The sequence below is a fragment of the Nipponia nippon genome, unplaced genomic scaffold, assembly GCF_047370975.1.
Source record: "Nipponia nippon isolate SJK-2023a ecotype South Korea unplaced genomic scaffold, ASM4737097v1 scaffold_3, whole genome shotgun sequence".
In the NCBI taxonomy this organism is placed as follows: Eukaryota; Metazoa; Chordata; class Aves; order Pelecaniformes; family Threskiornithidae; genus Nipponia; species Nipponia nippon.
In genome coordinates, this window is record NW_028262347.1 from 96,424,220 (window position 1) to 96,440,737 (window position 16,518).

The 16,518-nt window shown below is 40.8% G+C and overlaps 1 protein-coding gene across 6 annotated transcripts in view; it reads left to right on the top strand.

Annotated features, from left to right (window-relative positions):
- Positions 1-7,196, top strand: part of OGDHL (oxoglutarate dehydrogenase L) — a 58,575-nt gene extending 51,379 nt beyond the window's left edge. For all 6 annotated transcript variants that reach the window (XM_087764809.1, XM_087764810.1, XM_087764807.1 and 3 more), the window contains 4 exons: positions 463-535; positions 2,652-2,815; positions 3,440-3,594; positions 4,406-7,196. In XM_087764809.1, the coding sequence (XP_087620935.1) occupies positions 463-535; positions 2,652-2,815; positions 3,440-3,594; positions 4,406-4,529 (516 nt within the window). In that variant the 3' untranslated portion in view covers positions 4,530-7,196. The remainder of the gene's footprint in view (positions 1-462; positions 536-2,651; positions 2,816-3,439; positions 3,595-4,405) is intronic.
- Positions 7,197-16,518: the final 9,322 nt, after the last annotated feature.

Consider the following 16,518-nt stretch of genomic DNA (forward strand, 5'->3'; position numbering starts at 1 on the left):
AAACTCAGCTCTGACTTACTACGGTTCTAAAACTTGATTTTCAGCTTTACTTCCTTCGGGCTGTGCAGACCTTCAGATGAGCTTGTCAAGACACTATGTAGCTAACAGGTTGCATAACTATAATCTGCATGTCTAATTGCTGGAACTTCAGAAACCTAAAATACAACTGTTGGATGTTTTACTGGTTCATAGCCTGTGATCTGATTTTGTTCTCAAAGAGCAGCATAAGGAATGAGTTTTGACAGCCTTTAAAGGGAGTGGACTACCCAAATCTTTTGAATAGTTCTGAAAATTCCTAGGCTTTCAAAACAGGAAAAAATAATTTACTGTGTTTGCTGTTCACATTAATTTGTTCTATAGCATATTCAGTTTGTGTTTTTTGTATGAACAGTGTTAGAAACGTTACATGTAATAATGTAGATAAAGCAGCTCCTGACTGTCGGAAAAATTTCTGTCTTACAGCTGATTATTTTGACACCCAAGTCACTGCTGAGGCATCCAGAAGCTAAATCAAGTTTTGATGAAATGGTGCCTGGTAGGTCACCTTAAAGTGTTATGGACAAATAATTAGCTATATCAAGTTGCATGTCAGACTGTGAAGAAGAGAATCTGCTCTGTAGAGTTTGCCTTTTCCTTTGGCATAATTTCTGTGGAGCTGTTGTAGTGGCATGGACTTTTGCTGAAAAGTCTGCTTTCAAGTATGGATTCTTAATTTTAACAGGCTTATCTTGTAACCAACTATTAATCTTAAAAGCAGTGGAAAGTCCATTCCCCTCTCTGCAGGGATGTTCCCCTCAACATTAGGTTCCTCCGCTCTTAATCTGTTCATATAAAAATTGAATTGTTCTTTGTACTGTCCCGTCCATCTGTCCCCTAGATGTAAGGGACAGGTTATAATCACACTGTGCCCGTTTGGAAGAATGAGGGGCCCATTTCTTCTTAGAATACTCGCTTCTGGGGCTGCCATGTCACACCAGTGATCTAAAGTGAGATCAGCGAGTTCAGAGCTGTAGGCTACCACCCTAGCTGCTGTTGGCATGCTGTCAGCACCAGGAGATATGTAGTGACTGCAGAGGTAATACCAAAAACTGGAGTAATTTGTCTTGCCATGCACTGGTTAGAATGTGTTAGGGTGGCATGAGGAAATGCAGTGAAATGTAGTGAGTGAGTGATTAAAGCGATTGTTCAGAGTGAGAGAGTGTGCATAGGTGTGGTGGTCTGTCTCCAGTTCTAGCGGGTGTCTTGACTGCTGTCGGAAAAGAGTAACTGCTCAGTTTTTTAAAAGCAAGTTACAGTGTATAAACATGCTTAAATATTGCGTTATCTTCTTTCTGTAGGTGAGTAAAGTTTGCTTCTCAAGCAAAGACATTTGCTGGTCTTGATTACTGTTTCAAAGCTTTGTAGAATGAGTCAGATTAGAAATTCTGTAAGGATTGTGATTTGCCACTTTGTCTTGGGAGTCCCCTCTACTTCAGGCTAAGCCTCAATAGTGGCCAAACTCCTAATTAACACTGAATTCTGACATAATTTCATGTTCCTGCTGAGGAGGACAGCAAGTAGTAAAATATTGCTGCCTGTCAGCTAACTCTTTTTGCTCTGATTTTTAATGGAAAGTTGAGAAGGAGAGGAACACTGACTCCAGCTGACTCAATGAAGTGCAGATTCAGTCTTTTTTAATGATGAATTCTGCTGTTCAGTGAGACAGAATAATTCTGACATAAATCCATTCCTCTTTTATATGTTTGTGCTGCTGCTTTTCTCCCCCCAAGATAAATGGTTCAAACAGGAGCTTATTCTCCTGGTAAGTGGGTGTGCTGATTCAAACTGGGAGGTCATGCCACTGTCTGCTACCTTGCAGTTGGTTAATGTGGGAATAGTTCTAATCAATCATCTAAGAGAGAAAAGAAAAGGATCTTTTAGACCATCAAGTCCTTCTTCCACTTTCATGTATCCCAAGCAAATTGCTCTCCTGGGAGATGATATCACAGGGGAAAAGATATCTAGCAGTGAGGATATGCATCTGAAATTGTATCTTATCACTTAATACATACGTCTCAGTACTATGCGAATTCTTCCTTTGGCTAATGACAGTTTAGCTCTCAAACAGTGGTTTAAATCACGTAAATATATGGCAGTAATGTGTGTGCTTGTGTAAGTATTTCTGCAGTTGCCAGATTTAGTTGCATTATGAATATGTGCTATGCTTTTATATAAAAATGTTCTAAAATTTTCTAAACCTATATTAATGTTACATGGTTGAGATAATCTTGGAAAGAAGAAACAATATTTCAGGTAATTCTCTGGAAAAAAAAAAAAAAAAACACCTGTAAGCAAAGGTGAGCTATCCAATCAATTTAAAATTAAAGGTGTAATGCACAAAATAAAGCTAAAAAAAAAAGAATCCACTCTTAATAGGTTTCTGTCTATTAAGTGTGAAAGAGTGGATTATTGATAATCTTTTAATTTCTTGCAACTAAACTGCTGAAAGCCACTTTAATAGAATTACTGCTCTGAAAAGTAGGAATAGAGAGGCAGCAGAACCCCGTGAGCATTGCAACCTGCTGCTTGCTCAGTTAAGGATTGTTTCTTGGGCTGCTTTATTACAATGTCAGTTCCACTCAGAGCACTTTTCTAATTTGTGGTCTAACTAGGTACCACTTTCCAACGCATGATTCCTGAGAATGGGCTGGCAGCTCATGCACCGCATGAGGTCAAGCGAGTGATTTTCTGCACAGGAAAAGTGTACTATGATCTTGTGAAAGAGAGAAAGAATCAAGACCTGGAGAAACAAGTAGCTATAACCAGACTTGAACAGGTGAGCTCCCTGATCCTCAGATGGGGAGACTTTCAGTAAGGGATTCCTATGCTTTTAAATAGATATCACTTCCCAGAAAGGATGGTGATAGCATTTTTATAGCACTTTGCATCTTACAAGACATTATCTAATCCTTCATGGCCTTGTGGAGAAGGAACACATCAATAGTGTACTGGACAATGAGATCCAGAAAGCTTGATGACTTCTCCAGAACAACGTAACAAAGTAAAGGTTACAATATGACAGCACCTTAAATTTGTATATCCAATCTGCTAGGTTTAAATGTTGTGAATAGTACACTTTGCAGCTATATTGTCATTCACTAATTAAGGACTTGTCACAGCTACTTCACACTAGAAAAACGGTAGGAATTCAGGAGATCTGGACTATGACCTACTTCTGTTCATACCGGTGCAACTATAAAATATGTGTGTATTCATTTCTGACAGCATGAAATCAATTAAAGAAATATGACTCACTTAAAAGAATTGCTATATGTTCTTTAAGGTATTAAATGGTTAATTACAATGGTTGGTTGTAATACCCAATAAGTAGAAGGCTTTCCTGCCATGAGCTAATACCACGTAAAAGAAAGCTTTGCCAGTTATTACCCTCTCTTTCCAGATCTCACCATTCCCTTTTGACCTGCTGAAAGAAGAGCTTGAGAAGTATCCAGGTGCTGATCTTGTTTGGTGTCAGGAGGAACACAAAAACAGTGGATATTATGATTATGTCAAACCTCGTTTCCGCACTATTGTGAACCACACTCGACCTATATGGTATGAGACTTTAAACAATTGCTCTATCTCCTGGGCTGATTTGTTTGCTTTTACATTTGCTTGGGTTTTTGTTTTGTTTTGTTTTGTTTTGTTTTGTTTTGTTTTGTTTTGTTTTGTTTTTTTTAAATTTGTTTTTGGTTTGAGGATGTTATTCATGGGGAAGTCAGGTTCTTCACAAATCGAAACCTCTGAGTTTGGGTTCTTGGCTGAAGGAGGGAAAAGTCTACATGAGTATTTCTCAAATACATCATGCATATCTTGCTCCTCCTTGTAGTTCTAAAAGAAAACCAGTAGCAGCTAGCTCTGTATTTATTGCCACTTAGCACAGCACTTAGCTGTCCTGGATTTTCCTCTCTTTTTGTCTAAGATTTTGTCTTTTTTAAGATTTTTCACTCCGAATGTTAGGTTTCTGGAGGAAACAGTTGTTGTAAGAGCTCAGTCCAGGTACCTTTGCATTTATTTTAGATGATTGACTCTCGGATCTGTGCATGCAGCTGTCGGAGGAATGAGAGTCTTCATCGCCAAAAGCAAGTTAATCTAATTATGAGACAGTGTAGCTGGCTGCCCTGGGAGGGATGGGGGAGAAGACACAGCTTAATATGGACAGGAGGGGGGAGAGGGGAAAGCTGACCAGAAGGTATAACTGATGGTGCACCTTAGATTGATTTTTATTTAACAAAGATTAATGATTAAATGTCCAAATCTGCCAAGCTGACTTGAATGCATTTAGCAGCATGTTCTCATGCCTGTTAGTGTCAAAATAGTCTCTCTTCTCACCTCATTTGTTTGCCCAATTCTTTTTGTCACAAAGGTATGTTGGCCGAGAGCCTGCTGCTGCAGCTGCCACAGGCAACAAGAACACGCATCTGGTGTCGCTCAGAAGGTTCTTGGATACAGCTTTCAACCTGGAGGCCTTTGAGGGAAAGACATTCTAACTGCAGGGCACCGATCCATCTCTGACTAGTGGTCTCTCAAATCACTGCATCCAGAAGAGGAAATAACAGTGGAAAGAATACTGGAAATTATGTATTTTTGCTTTACCAGATAAAATGATCCAGCAACGGACTTCATTAATCTGCACCTTGCTCCCCACTTTATCAGGAAAAAAAAAAAATCCAACTTACCTTCTACCATTTTTTGTCACTTGTCTATTTAGATTGGGCCCTCTTTGGCACAAGGAGAGTCTCCTATCCAAGGCTGCAGTGTCTGGCTCAGTGAGGCTCCAGTCTCAGTCTGTGGGCACTGTCTAATTACTATAAGTAAGTAGAGCAGGCGTGGACAGCATGATAGTTATGCACATCCCTGAAAAAGAAGAGAGTACGTTTGGGAGCCTCTAAGGAAACAAGATGCATTGTTACAAGGAAAATGGTTGACAGTTATTTCTAGATGTATTGGAGAGGAGTAATGAAACTGAAAAGCAAAGAACTGATAGATGACTTTGGGAGAGAAATGTACCAGCTGTGGTTGTTGGAAGGAGATGGTAAGGTAGCCTGGAGATGTGAGGAGGAGGCTGGCAACAGGGAGTCAGATTACAAAGTTGCTGAACTATGGGTGATAACAAAAGTGGTGTGGACAACTTAGGTATAAGGTGGAGGAGGGTGATGAAGGCAGATCTAAAAGGGACCAAGAAAAGGTTTGTTGGGGGTAGTTGAGGAGGGAAGAAGTCTACACAAGACCACAGCTGACAGAGCAGCGGGTGATCAGCAGGAGAATTCAGCATCAAATGACTTCAAAAGTAAGAGGTGGCAGCACCAATTGCTCCCACTCCCTGGGCTGCCTGCTTTGATGGTCTGTGATATTAGGAACTGTGGGGTCCTGTGAACATCCTCATTTTGGATGAACACTCTTTCCCTCACCAAACTACTAGGATCTGCTTTTCTTTGACCTGGTAGCACCCGTAAAAAGGTTGCGTTTGGATGAGAAATCTGTGTTTGTGCAACAAGTAGTGGGTTCTCTGCTTTGTCGAGTGCTAATCCCTGCCTCACATCTCCTTGCTGATATTAATTCAACTCTGAAGTGGCAATTCCTGATTTAGTCACCCTTTTTTATGTTAAGAGGAAGGTGGGCAAGCAACAGTTGCTGATTGACCAAAGGCACATGCTGTGGTTTTGTACAAGTAGTAATTGATTTTTTTGTCCCTTGTGTTTACTTGTCAATTAGGATATCAATTGCCATGTACTTTCAGTATGGACATAAAAGTGAACCGCCTCTAAGAGCTGGCTCTGTGTAAGGCGGCTGATGTACAGCAGGTGCTGGAGGGGAGGGAACAGCAGGGGTTGTTTCTGTTCTCGGGAGACAGTGCTTGGCTTCCCGGGAGGCACTGCGCAGCAGGGTGGTCTCAGGGCGTCGCTGCTTGTGCTTCTTCCGCAGTGCTAGAAGGCAGGTGGGCACAGCTTTCCTCTCCCCTCTTAATATAAAAACTAGTGGTGTCAGAAGTCCCGTTCCCTCTGCCCCAGGAGAACTTGGGTCTGGGTGAACCTTGTGACTGCAGGTTTCTGCAACACTAGACTATGCAGCGGCAGGAGACTTCTTCCCTTCTTTCTGCTGGCTGCAGAGGGAACTGCTCAATGAACAGAGCAAGCGGTGTGGTAGGCCGCAGAGGAACGGCCATGCCTGTGCCGAAGCAGGAAGAAGTAACTAGCTACACAAGGGCCCTGTGCCCCTGCAGTGCCTGGAGGGTTATGCTAGATCTGCTGAGCAGCCACTTGGACACAAGTGACGGGAAAACAGATGAGAGAGACTTCACCCCCATCTCCAATTCCCTGTCCTGAGCGTGCTCATGGGACATAGTTGTGTTCTTGGCAGTAAGTTTTACCCTGCTACTGCTGTATTGGCTGTGACATAATAAGGCTTGACAGTTTATGCCTGATTCAAAGAGTCAGGTGATGCTGGAAACCTTCTTGTCTCATCAAAATAAAAAGCTGTATTAAAAACTTTTAGCTATGACCAGGTATTACTTGTCTGAGCAAGTTACCAAAAAGGGATGTGTGCCTTATGCTGTCCATTTGGCCTGGAGACAACATGATGGTGAAAAAAATAATCCTTCTGTCAGAGCATAAAATTGATGTGGTAAAGTACTTACCATGGGATCCAGAACCAAACTTAGTCTAATGTTTGTGAAACTCAGTATGGGATCCTTTTAAATCGGGCTGGTTGCCTTGGGCTTTTTCTCTCATTGAAACAGTGAAGCTAATTCAGTCTTCTGAAACCTAATGAACTTGGAAAGTATTGCAGCTGACAGCAGCAAAGATTGTCTCCTGTCCATTTCCATAGCTCAAAACATTAAGCAGTAACTATCACCTGAAGTATTTTAATGCTTTTATGAATGCTTGTTTCTTTGGCAAGAATTGAGTGCAGCTAAATATTGCTGCACCGTTTATTGTATTCTCAGTTTGCATAAGGCAGGTCAGTGCTGCATGAAATATGATAAATGCACTTATGCCACGGTATATGCAGCGGTAGAAAACAAAATTAACATAGAAATGTAAGTGGTAAATGACAGGTTTCCATTTTCATTGTGTATCATAGATTGTGGCATAATAGTTGCATAAAAATTCCATCAAAGAATGTAAAAAAAACCAATAAAATAAAAACATGTAAGAATGAAATTCTCTGTTATGGCTGTTCTTTTTGACAGTTTCTCCTTTGAGTGCTGGCATTAGCATCCCATTCGTGAGAGTGCATAGGGCAGCTCATTTTTCCGTTTTCTGTTTGTTTCCTCAGTAGTGGCTTAAATATAGTAGCAGTGAGAGAGACAGCATTTGGACTAGAAAAAGATAATTATTCAAAACCATTGGGTTAGAAGTCATAATAGCATTGAGGTTATATTAGAATATTTTGTTTTATTCTATTCTAATTTTTTAAAGCAATAAGTGAACAGATTTCTATTTCAAGCAGAATTTTTAAAATACTGGAACTAGACTGGAATTAACTTCTCTAATTTCTAAACACTGGAATTAATTTCTCTAAACATGTTGGCTCAACATATGTTTCTATTGAATTACTTTTCCTGTTGCCTGTACTTTCAGATAGTAAATGTTCAAAAGCTACTAAAGCATTATGAATTGGTAAATGCATAGATTATACTTATTTGCAGAATTCTGCTGCATTTCTTCAACGAGGCCCCTTGAATAAAAAACTCTTACAGAGAGTTCTTAAATCGATGCACATTAAATACATGCAGTATCAATAAAGAATGCAAGTTTCTGTAGTGGCAGCTTTAAACCAGGTTAAGAATATCTCTCTGATCTCACAGAAAACAAATACTTTCTTAGAACTAGCTGACAAGTTAAATACTTTGTACGTACTAGATAGCAATACATTAATCTTTGTAGAGTGTTTGAAAAGGACTGAAGTATTATATAAGCCTCTTCTGCAAGTAGTCTGCACTGAAATCCAAATCCCAGCTTTGTAACTCAGAAAGAAGAAACAGCAAATGTTCAAATCAATTTACTTCATCGTATTGGCGGGTGAGATACCACATCATGCATGCCCACAACAGCACCAGACTTGCTAAGACGAACAGCTTCTGTCACACAATTATTTTTATTTCCTAGTAGCTACCTGATGAACTGCGCTAACAGCAGGGGTGGAAACCTTTGCTCTACCCATGGTCCAGTTGGAGTCAGTCTGCTAGAGCAGAGGAGTAACCTGTGCGCTGGAAAGGGAACCATTCCGCTTGTTCTAGGAGGTAAAAATTAATGTACGAGACTAGACAAGGAACAGGAATGTGTGTGCATTGTTTGAACTGAGTAGATGAAAGTGTGTGTGTTGGGGGGGTGGTGTCTGTTTCTTGTTTGTTTGTTTGTTTGTTTGTTTGTTTGTTTGTTTGTTTTTGAAGCACCCCTTGGCTGGACTCTGGCCACTGTCTTGAGAGCTCTGGTGGCTCTTACCTCGGTGCACAAACAGCAGACCAGCTGCCTCTGACACAGAGCTGGGAATAACCACTGCTGCTAATAACAAAATGAAAGCTTGGGAACCTCTGCTCTACGCGTGCACATGCGCGCGCACACGCACACGTGCGTGTGCCAAAAAATCAGTCTTTTTGATTGCTATTAACTTTACGCAGCTGTCACAGACTATTGCTCAGCCTAGCTTTTTGCCAGTGGTACAGATGACTTTGAACATTATTTAAAACGTGAAACAGAGGCACGCTCAAAAATCACATAAAGCCAGAAAAATCCCTAAAAGCAAATGAAATACCTTTGTAAAGTTAACAAGTCTGGTCAAAGATGGAGGAAAAAAAGTCTGTTATTGTCTTGTGTGTTAGTTTGGTGAATTCGGCATGTTTTAATTTTACAGGCAGCTGCTCACGTTGGTGCTGGGTCACCGGGGTCTGCCAGGGCACCTGCCAGGCTAATGAGTTACCCAGCACAGGTGATTACTTAATTATGGCTGATTGGACTGGCCTCTGTGGGGGTGGCCAAGCAAACGCTGCCTGTGGTTAACTGGTTAAAGCCCAGGGTTTGGCCCCAGCTGGCCCATCTCTGTCTCCTTTGCATCACCCCCTAAAACGTCACCTTGTTTTCCCCAGAACGGAGGGCTGTGGCTGAGCCCCTGCAGTGGGTCCCTGCACGGGCTTTTGTGGGGCATTGCCAGCCATTTCTGCTGTTGGAAGGACAGGAGTTACAGAGTTAAACTGCGGTGAAGGAGGCTGAGGATGGCTGCTGGGAAAGGCTCAGGAGGGAAAGGGGGCCACAGGCTCCCAGCTGCTGGTGCTTTCTACGGGCAGGTAAGAGACCCGGCTGGTGGGAACTGGGAAGGGGTGCCTCACCCTGCCCTCGGGGTGAAGGGAACACCATCCTCTGAGTTATTATCAGAGCTTCTGAGGACTTCAAGGCCTAGAGAAAAACTCACGGTGTGCATGGGGATTTCTGATGCAAGTCACTGGCAAAAGCTGCTCAGGATGTATAATTACTGCCACTTGCATTGCAAGTGCAGTGAGGTTTGTTTGGAAAAGGTAGAGAAATGCATGTTTTGTTTTTCAAAAAAAACCAAAACAACCAACACAACAAAACAAACCCTTTAAAAATCTCTTGTCCTTCCCTGGGTGGAGGTGAAGAATGATCTGCCTTTTGCCAGGCTGCAGCCATCATGGCCAGCGAGGTCTGCTGGGAGGGACAGGCACTGGACCGCTGCTTTTCCCATGTCCTGTGGACAAGATTGCAGGTCTTGGAGCTTTGCTCAGTACTTGTCATACAACCTTGCTGTGCTGATGAAAACATAGACATTATACCACACCAAAAAAACCTCCGCAGATGAGGGTAATTTTGCATGTATCTTTCTGCCCTTGTTCTTGGGTAGTAAAGGTTACTGAGTAGAATAACTCCAACATGAAGCTTTAAACGGCAAAAGGCATTCAAGATTTCTGTTAGCTCTGATCAAAAAGTTTTGGGTATTTTTTTTGTTGGTGTTGTTGTTCCTTTCGGTCATTTAGTAGTTCTGCAAAGTCCAATTGTATAGCAATAGGAGTCTTGATTTGATGGACTCTACTGATTAAAAAATGATTATTGAAAGTTTTCTTCATGTTTATGCAGAACAAGGACAGAGGTTAAGTGGGTACATTTTCTTAATCATCAGTGTAAGATATCGGGAAACAGTATGCAGACTGAAATAGAAATTCAACATACTTGTAAGAAGGAACCAGATGAATATTGCCTCTTTTCTAATTCTTGCCTTTTTTTTTTTAACTGTTGAAACCACTTCTGATTTTAGATACTTCTCAACTCTTATTTCAGATTGTGCTTTTCTTAATGCCATTATTTAAAACATAGCCTATTATCCAAAAGGAATAAAAGAACAAAAGGAAAAATTATTCAGGAAAAAGAATATTTTAAGAGATTTATTAGCTTTGATTGATAACGTTTCACAGAGTTCTTCAAAGTTTTCAATTATTAATAAGTGCACCAGGCGGTTCCTTTGTGATATTTAAGTGATGCAGTCATTAATGGCAAATGGAGATCTAATTTGTTTAGAGGGGAAAACAATTGTAGTCATCACTAAAGATGCTGCATGAAACAGTGAAATATAGTTTCTGTTGCAGAAATCTTTACTTCCTATTCAATAGCCCATAAAGTCACTGCTGCTGTCATAAAGGAGCACAGAGAAACTTTCTGCCCATGTTCTACCCAGCCAGCTTTATATTCTCCTCCCCTTCAGGAGGGAGGGCGTGCTCAGAGTATCGCAAGTGAAGAAGCTGTGCCTAAGAGCTCGGCTTGGCGCTCGCTTATTTCCCTCGGATTGACACTAGACACGATCAGTATAATGGGTTTGTTTTAGCAGTGGTTTCAGTGACCGCATTTCAGTTGGCCTTGCAGTGGAATAACAGCTGTCTGCACAGGGGCTTGGTTGAAGGGCAGTGATGTTTAATGCTCTCACAGATTTCTCCCTGTGCCTGCGGCGTTACCCGGGGTAGAGGAACAAGTGCAGGTCAATGTTAGAAGGTGCCTGAAAATGCACCCCTGGTATCCTCTGTCTGGGGCCGGGCTGTGCCATAGAGGAGACCTCGGTTCTTCTCTCCAGCCTCCCAAGATGACCTTGCCCAGGTTGCAAGGTTACTTCTGCAGTGACGCCTTGGGTTGTCTTGCTGGGGTTTCCAATAAAGCTCCCCTATCTGTAGCAAGTCAATTCCACAGGAGAGGCCGTCAAGTAAATGTGAACCGTCACTGTGTGCTGACCAGGACTTTGCAAGGGTAAACTTAATTAGTAAAAAGCAAAACGCATTTGAAGAAAGAGTATGTTTCTCCACATTTGAGGAAAGAGGATATTTCCCCAAATGAGTGTCTCCACTGCTGTGGATAAAATAAAGAGGATAAAATTGTCTAATTCAGAACATGATAAAATGATCGTACGTAACTCCCCGTGACTAGAAATAAATGTTTAACAAACTGCTCCCAATAGGCTTGTTAAAGATGAAATATTTATTACTATATGTTAATTACAGGGTTTAAGCAGTACTTGAGTAATTTAAAGGGATTGGCTTCGTCTTGCTTTCAAGAATTTTATGTGATTAGATCTTTCTTCATCAGTTGTTCTTTGTGCTAGACTGGTTTGCACAAACATATCCTTAACTAAGCAGTGTTTGCAATGTTGATTATGTTGTATAGGATGAATAGTGGACAGTTTTCTTCATGAATTTCATGGCCCAAGCAAAATCAAATTCCATCAGAATTAATATTTTTGCATGTGGACTGAAATACAATATAGCTTTTCAAGTTTAGAAAAATCTTACTAAAATAGTAAAGTTATACATTACCCCTGGGATATTAGTCTGACACTAACAATCAGTTTTGAAGAAGTCTGTGTATACTTTTTTTGGGGTGCAATATATGAGAGAAATACATGTACATAAAGTACACCATGTAAGTCGTCTTCCTTCTGCTGAGCTGCTTAAGATATCAAAAGAACAAGAAATATTTTGCACCTTTACATCTTCGGTATTGTTTTGTGCCAGCATATTTTGCTCAAATTACCTTGAGGAAAATTTTTGGTTTATCAGAACTTCAGCCTATTGTTGACAAAACTCTGTCATCTTAGAGTTGATGAAGAGCTGAAGCTTTGTGTTGCTTTGGGACTCTTTATTGCAACAGCCTACTGCCTATTCAGAAGGAAAGATAAACAGAAATAAAGCAACTTAATCTCCAGTGATTCTAAACGGTTCCTAGTTACACTCTTAGATAATTAACTTCTCCTGTGATGTGCTCATTTAATAGATACCTGGTCATATGTGACCATGTTTATTTAATGTGCACTGCAATATTTATACCACAATACACCCTTCTCATTATAAAAGAGGCATTCTTCAATTTATATACACACACACACATTCTGAAGCTCTTGCTTAGACAAAACTCTACAGGCTTCAGGAAAATATATCTGAGTACGTACGTCAGTATATGACTGCACATAAATAGCTTCTCCAGGGACTGTCAGCAAAAAAAAAATTCTAGTATTTTTCCTTCTCTTCAGCATCACTGTTCTGATAGTTACATGCATTAAAAAATTAGGGATATGCTACCTGAAGTGCGGTTTTTTTTTTTTCTTCTTCTTTTTTTTTTTCCCCCTTAGGCCTTTATCACAGCCCTCAGGCCCCTCATTAGACTTGTCAGTAAAACTGTGTTTTTCATAGTGTGCACGGTATTGCACAGCTCATGAGCTCAATAGATTTATGCAGAACTTTGTAACTTTGTGGTACCCGTCTCTGTAACAAAGCCCAAAGGGAAGACAACAGAGATGTCTGTAGCATATTCTGTTCCCCAGAGTTAATTCCAAAGCCTATGGCAGAGACCACTGATTTGTAACGTTTCTGGCTATACTTCATATGACCTTGGTGGATGCCTTCCTGGGTGCATTTACATATACACGTGTATGTGAGCAAATATTTATGTGTCTGAGCGGTGCCTATGTGTGGGTGCCGAACAAGCCTGTCTTTTCTTAAAACTGCCTTACAAAATTGATCAAAACTGAAAGTTGTAGCAAGTAAATGGCCGCATTTCAAATTCATCTTAAATTAGTAATGCATCTTGTCTCTCACTTGAATGAGCCTATACCGAGTTATGAGTCTTGTAAATATGTGCCTTGACAGAGCAGAAGAATCCTACGTGTATTCTCTTGGGCTGTTTTCCACTCATAACACGCATGGGCATTGATAGGGAACGTTCTCAATATTTTAAACAGAAATACCTTAAAATAACCAAAAGGAATCTGGACAGTTTAAAGCAACTGTTAAAAACAGAAGTATCACTTTGTTCCTTCTCTCTTAAGCTGGAAAAAAAAAATTAAAAAAAGAATTTACTGGAATAAAACCCTTCCCTGCACTAATTGCAGAGTGCCATGCGACTAGTTGTGCGGCACTTTTTACTGGAGAATTGGAAAATATTTTAGGGAACAGAAGATCTCTGTGACTCAAAGCTGTTATCTCCATTTCAGATGAAGGAGATGGAGAAGTGATTTCCTACAGACTGCAAAGCGAATCTGTCACAGACTTTCTCTTAATATGTAAAAATGATGCATGGAAGTTCCTAGTGCTGCCATGTTTAATATCATGTTACTGGATGGCCAATATGCAAAATGAACAGGAAGGAAATTTAACTATGTATAGTATAATTGATATTTTTAAAAAAACCCAACTATTAAAATAATTCAACTTTGTTCCTCTAATGAAGTTTAAACTCTTCTCTGAGAACGGTGCTGATATCAGCTGTATGTTGCTTTATTTTTCCAAGTACACGATCAGAAGTGCACCCATGGGAAGGTGATGATTACCATCGTACAGTCACTTTAAACAAGCAAAATACATCTGAGAATAAATCAGATCTTTTCAACTCTTCTGGAGTATTTGTATGGAGTCATCTCCTTCCCTTGCATCACTTCCATCTCCACAAAAGAGCTCCTAGGCCTTTGCAGGTTTTTTTGATCAGACCGGCCACCATAGAAATGTACATCTCTCCTAGCAATAGCTGTGCCGCTTTTGCATTAGACTTCTGAGAATAATCTACTTGAAAATTAAGTGGCTGCTGTCTTTAATGTGATAATGTATGGGATAAACACCTACAACTCCTGTGAGGGGACATGTCTTGTTGCAATGTATGGCTTGTGCAACCACTGGGAGCGGTGGCCAAGAGCAAAATCTTCGTGTTTGCTGAGAGTGTAAAGAGCATGTAGTAGCATGTTAGATAATACCGGCTTGCTCCTTTTGAAATGTGCTCCTCATATGAGGAAGAAGCTTCATCTCTCTTAATATTGTTTGCAACCAAACACCAAAAAAGTACCTAAATTAGGAGCCCAGAGATCCTACAATCTGTACTTAGTAGAGATCCGAATTGCTCTGTGGAGATGCCTCTCTCCATCAGTTACAGAGGTAGCCTAGGGCAAGCCAGCTCCTAAACGAAGTGCTTCAATAAAGCGTCTGCAATTAAATGTGACAAACTCGGTCTTTGGAGGTGCGTTTTGCAAGGGGGAGTGGACTGGGTGCCCCACAGCCATGCTGCTGTGCAGCCCGTGCTTGGTGCAGTTGTTTTCATCTTTTTTTAATGTATCAAGTGTTGTTAATTAGTTTTTTGATAGCTAATGATTTTTTTATTTTCCCTCCCCTTTTGAAGAAATTACTGGAAAAATTGTCAGATTTTTTGGATCCATTTGCAAAACATAAGGAAGCGCACACGATAGAGCTTAATCGTGTTATAAGAGATTGTTACTCTGCAAGGCAAACTATTTTAGTTATATTGTGTTATTGCGCCATTAGTACCATTTGACTGCCAACTGTGCAGCAGCGGGGCTCCAATCAACAGGAGCCTTTGTGTGCTTTCCATTGCAAATAGTGCCGAGGATAGGAGGGAGAGAGGCTCTTAGTGGTACAGTTTTTTCAGTGATTAAAAATACTTGAGATCCATTTCAGTGATCAGAAATGTGTCTTAATGAGACAATTAGTCAAACCGTAAAAGCTGCAGAGCAATTTAGTTGGTGTTACTACTGGAATAATTTGCTGCTGCTGTTTTCTTCCTCCTGATTTGACTTTATCACAATAGTCTGGATGAAAGTCACTGTAGAGAGGACTTGCAGGCTAGGTTCAGTTCTCAAATGGCCATGATTATCTGTGGGGCAGATAATCCCCTTAAAAATGAGGGAGACTTTGAGGAAAAAAGTGGTTATTTCACGTATAAAAAAATTAAATGCCTTTGTCCGAGTGGCTACTACAGTGCCTTCAAATATCCAGCTGCCTGCTAGTGCCATGGCAACTAATCACAGGTAGTGTTTGGGGGATGGATACCAAACTGAAAGGAGTACTTCAAATTTGTATTTATTTTTCCCTTCTGTAACGAAAGCACAATAATGGGGCCTGAGCTGCCTTTATGCATTCTAGCTGGCTGTGTTCAAAATGTCCGATGGAGCTAATTTTTTATCTTGCTGGAAGGTATCTTGCTGTCGTATTAAAAATCTCTTTCTCCTCTGTCTCTGAGCTTTCACAATTTGGTCATAATATTACTCTAAAGCAAAGTCAGAGCAGTTGTTCTCAACCCATACCTGTCTTGAACTTTGCTGCTTCTCTTTCAGACTTGAAGCCTTGTGTTCCTCAAAGCTTGTTTGTATTTGTTCCAGCTAAACATGTTGATCTATTAAGGCTTAATATCTCCCTACAAAACCGCTGACATTCTAACTTGGAGGTATGGCAGAAATGTCCTCAGAGTGATGTTACAGAAGGCACTGAACACAGCAAAACTGAAATTTGAAAAAAAATATAATAAACTAGTCACACAGGTGAGTTCATCTGCCTGGAGCGTTTCCGCTGATGTTCACAGCATTCCATGCTCAAGAGGTCCGGGGAGTTGTCTCTTCTATTTTGGGGAGTAAATTCTGCCCAGAACTAACATTATGTGAACTAACTTAGTCTAATTAATTTGCATTTACCTAAGAGGCCAACAAACAATTTACTGCCAGAGCAGAAAGCCATTTGTTGGTGTCCCACTGACCAATGCAGTAGGGTGGGTTTTTTTAAAGCTCCTCTCTGTGCCGAGGGCTGGAGCTGGAGGCCGGAGCTGGGCTGAGGACAGCCTGCTCAGTAGTTACGGGTCAGGGTCACAGCCAGGTGTGCACTAACTCGCTGCTGTCCAGGGCAGAACTGGAGCGGGGCAGGTGCTGAAGCCCCAGTCTGCTGTCTGTGTGAATGTCTGCTGCAGAAAGTGCCTTCGTTATCTGTGCCGAGCTTAATTGTCTTCATCTTCTCAATATGGGTCAGTCTGAATGTTTTCACTTTCTAATCTTGTTATATCAGAGTTGTAGAAAGCAAAAATGTTTCAGTCTGCTAAAGGGACGATATAGTTTCTGCTTTGCTTGACTTTAGCTATGAGTATTTTTTTCTCGTTAAAGAATACTGTTTTAATGCCTCTGTCATCTACAGGTCATTGGTAAGGGGAGTGTATCTGGGCA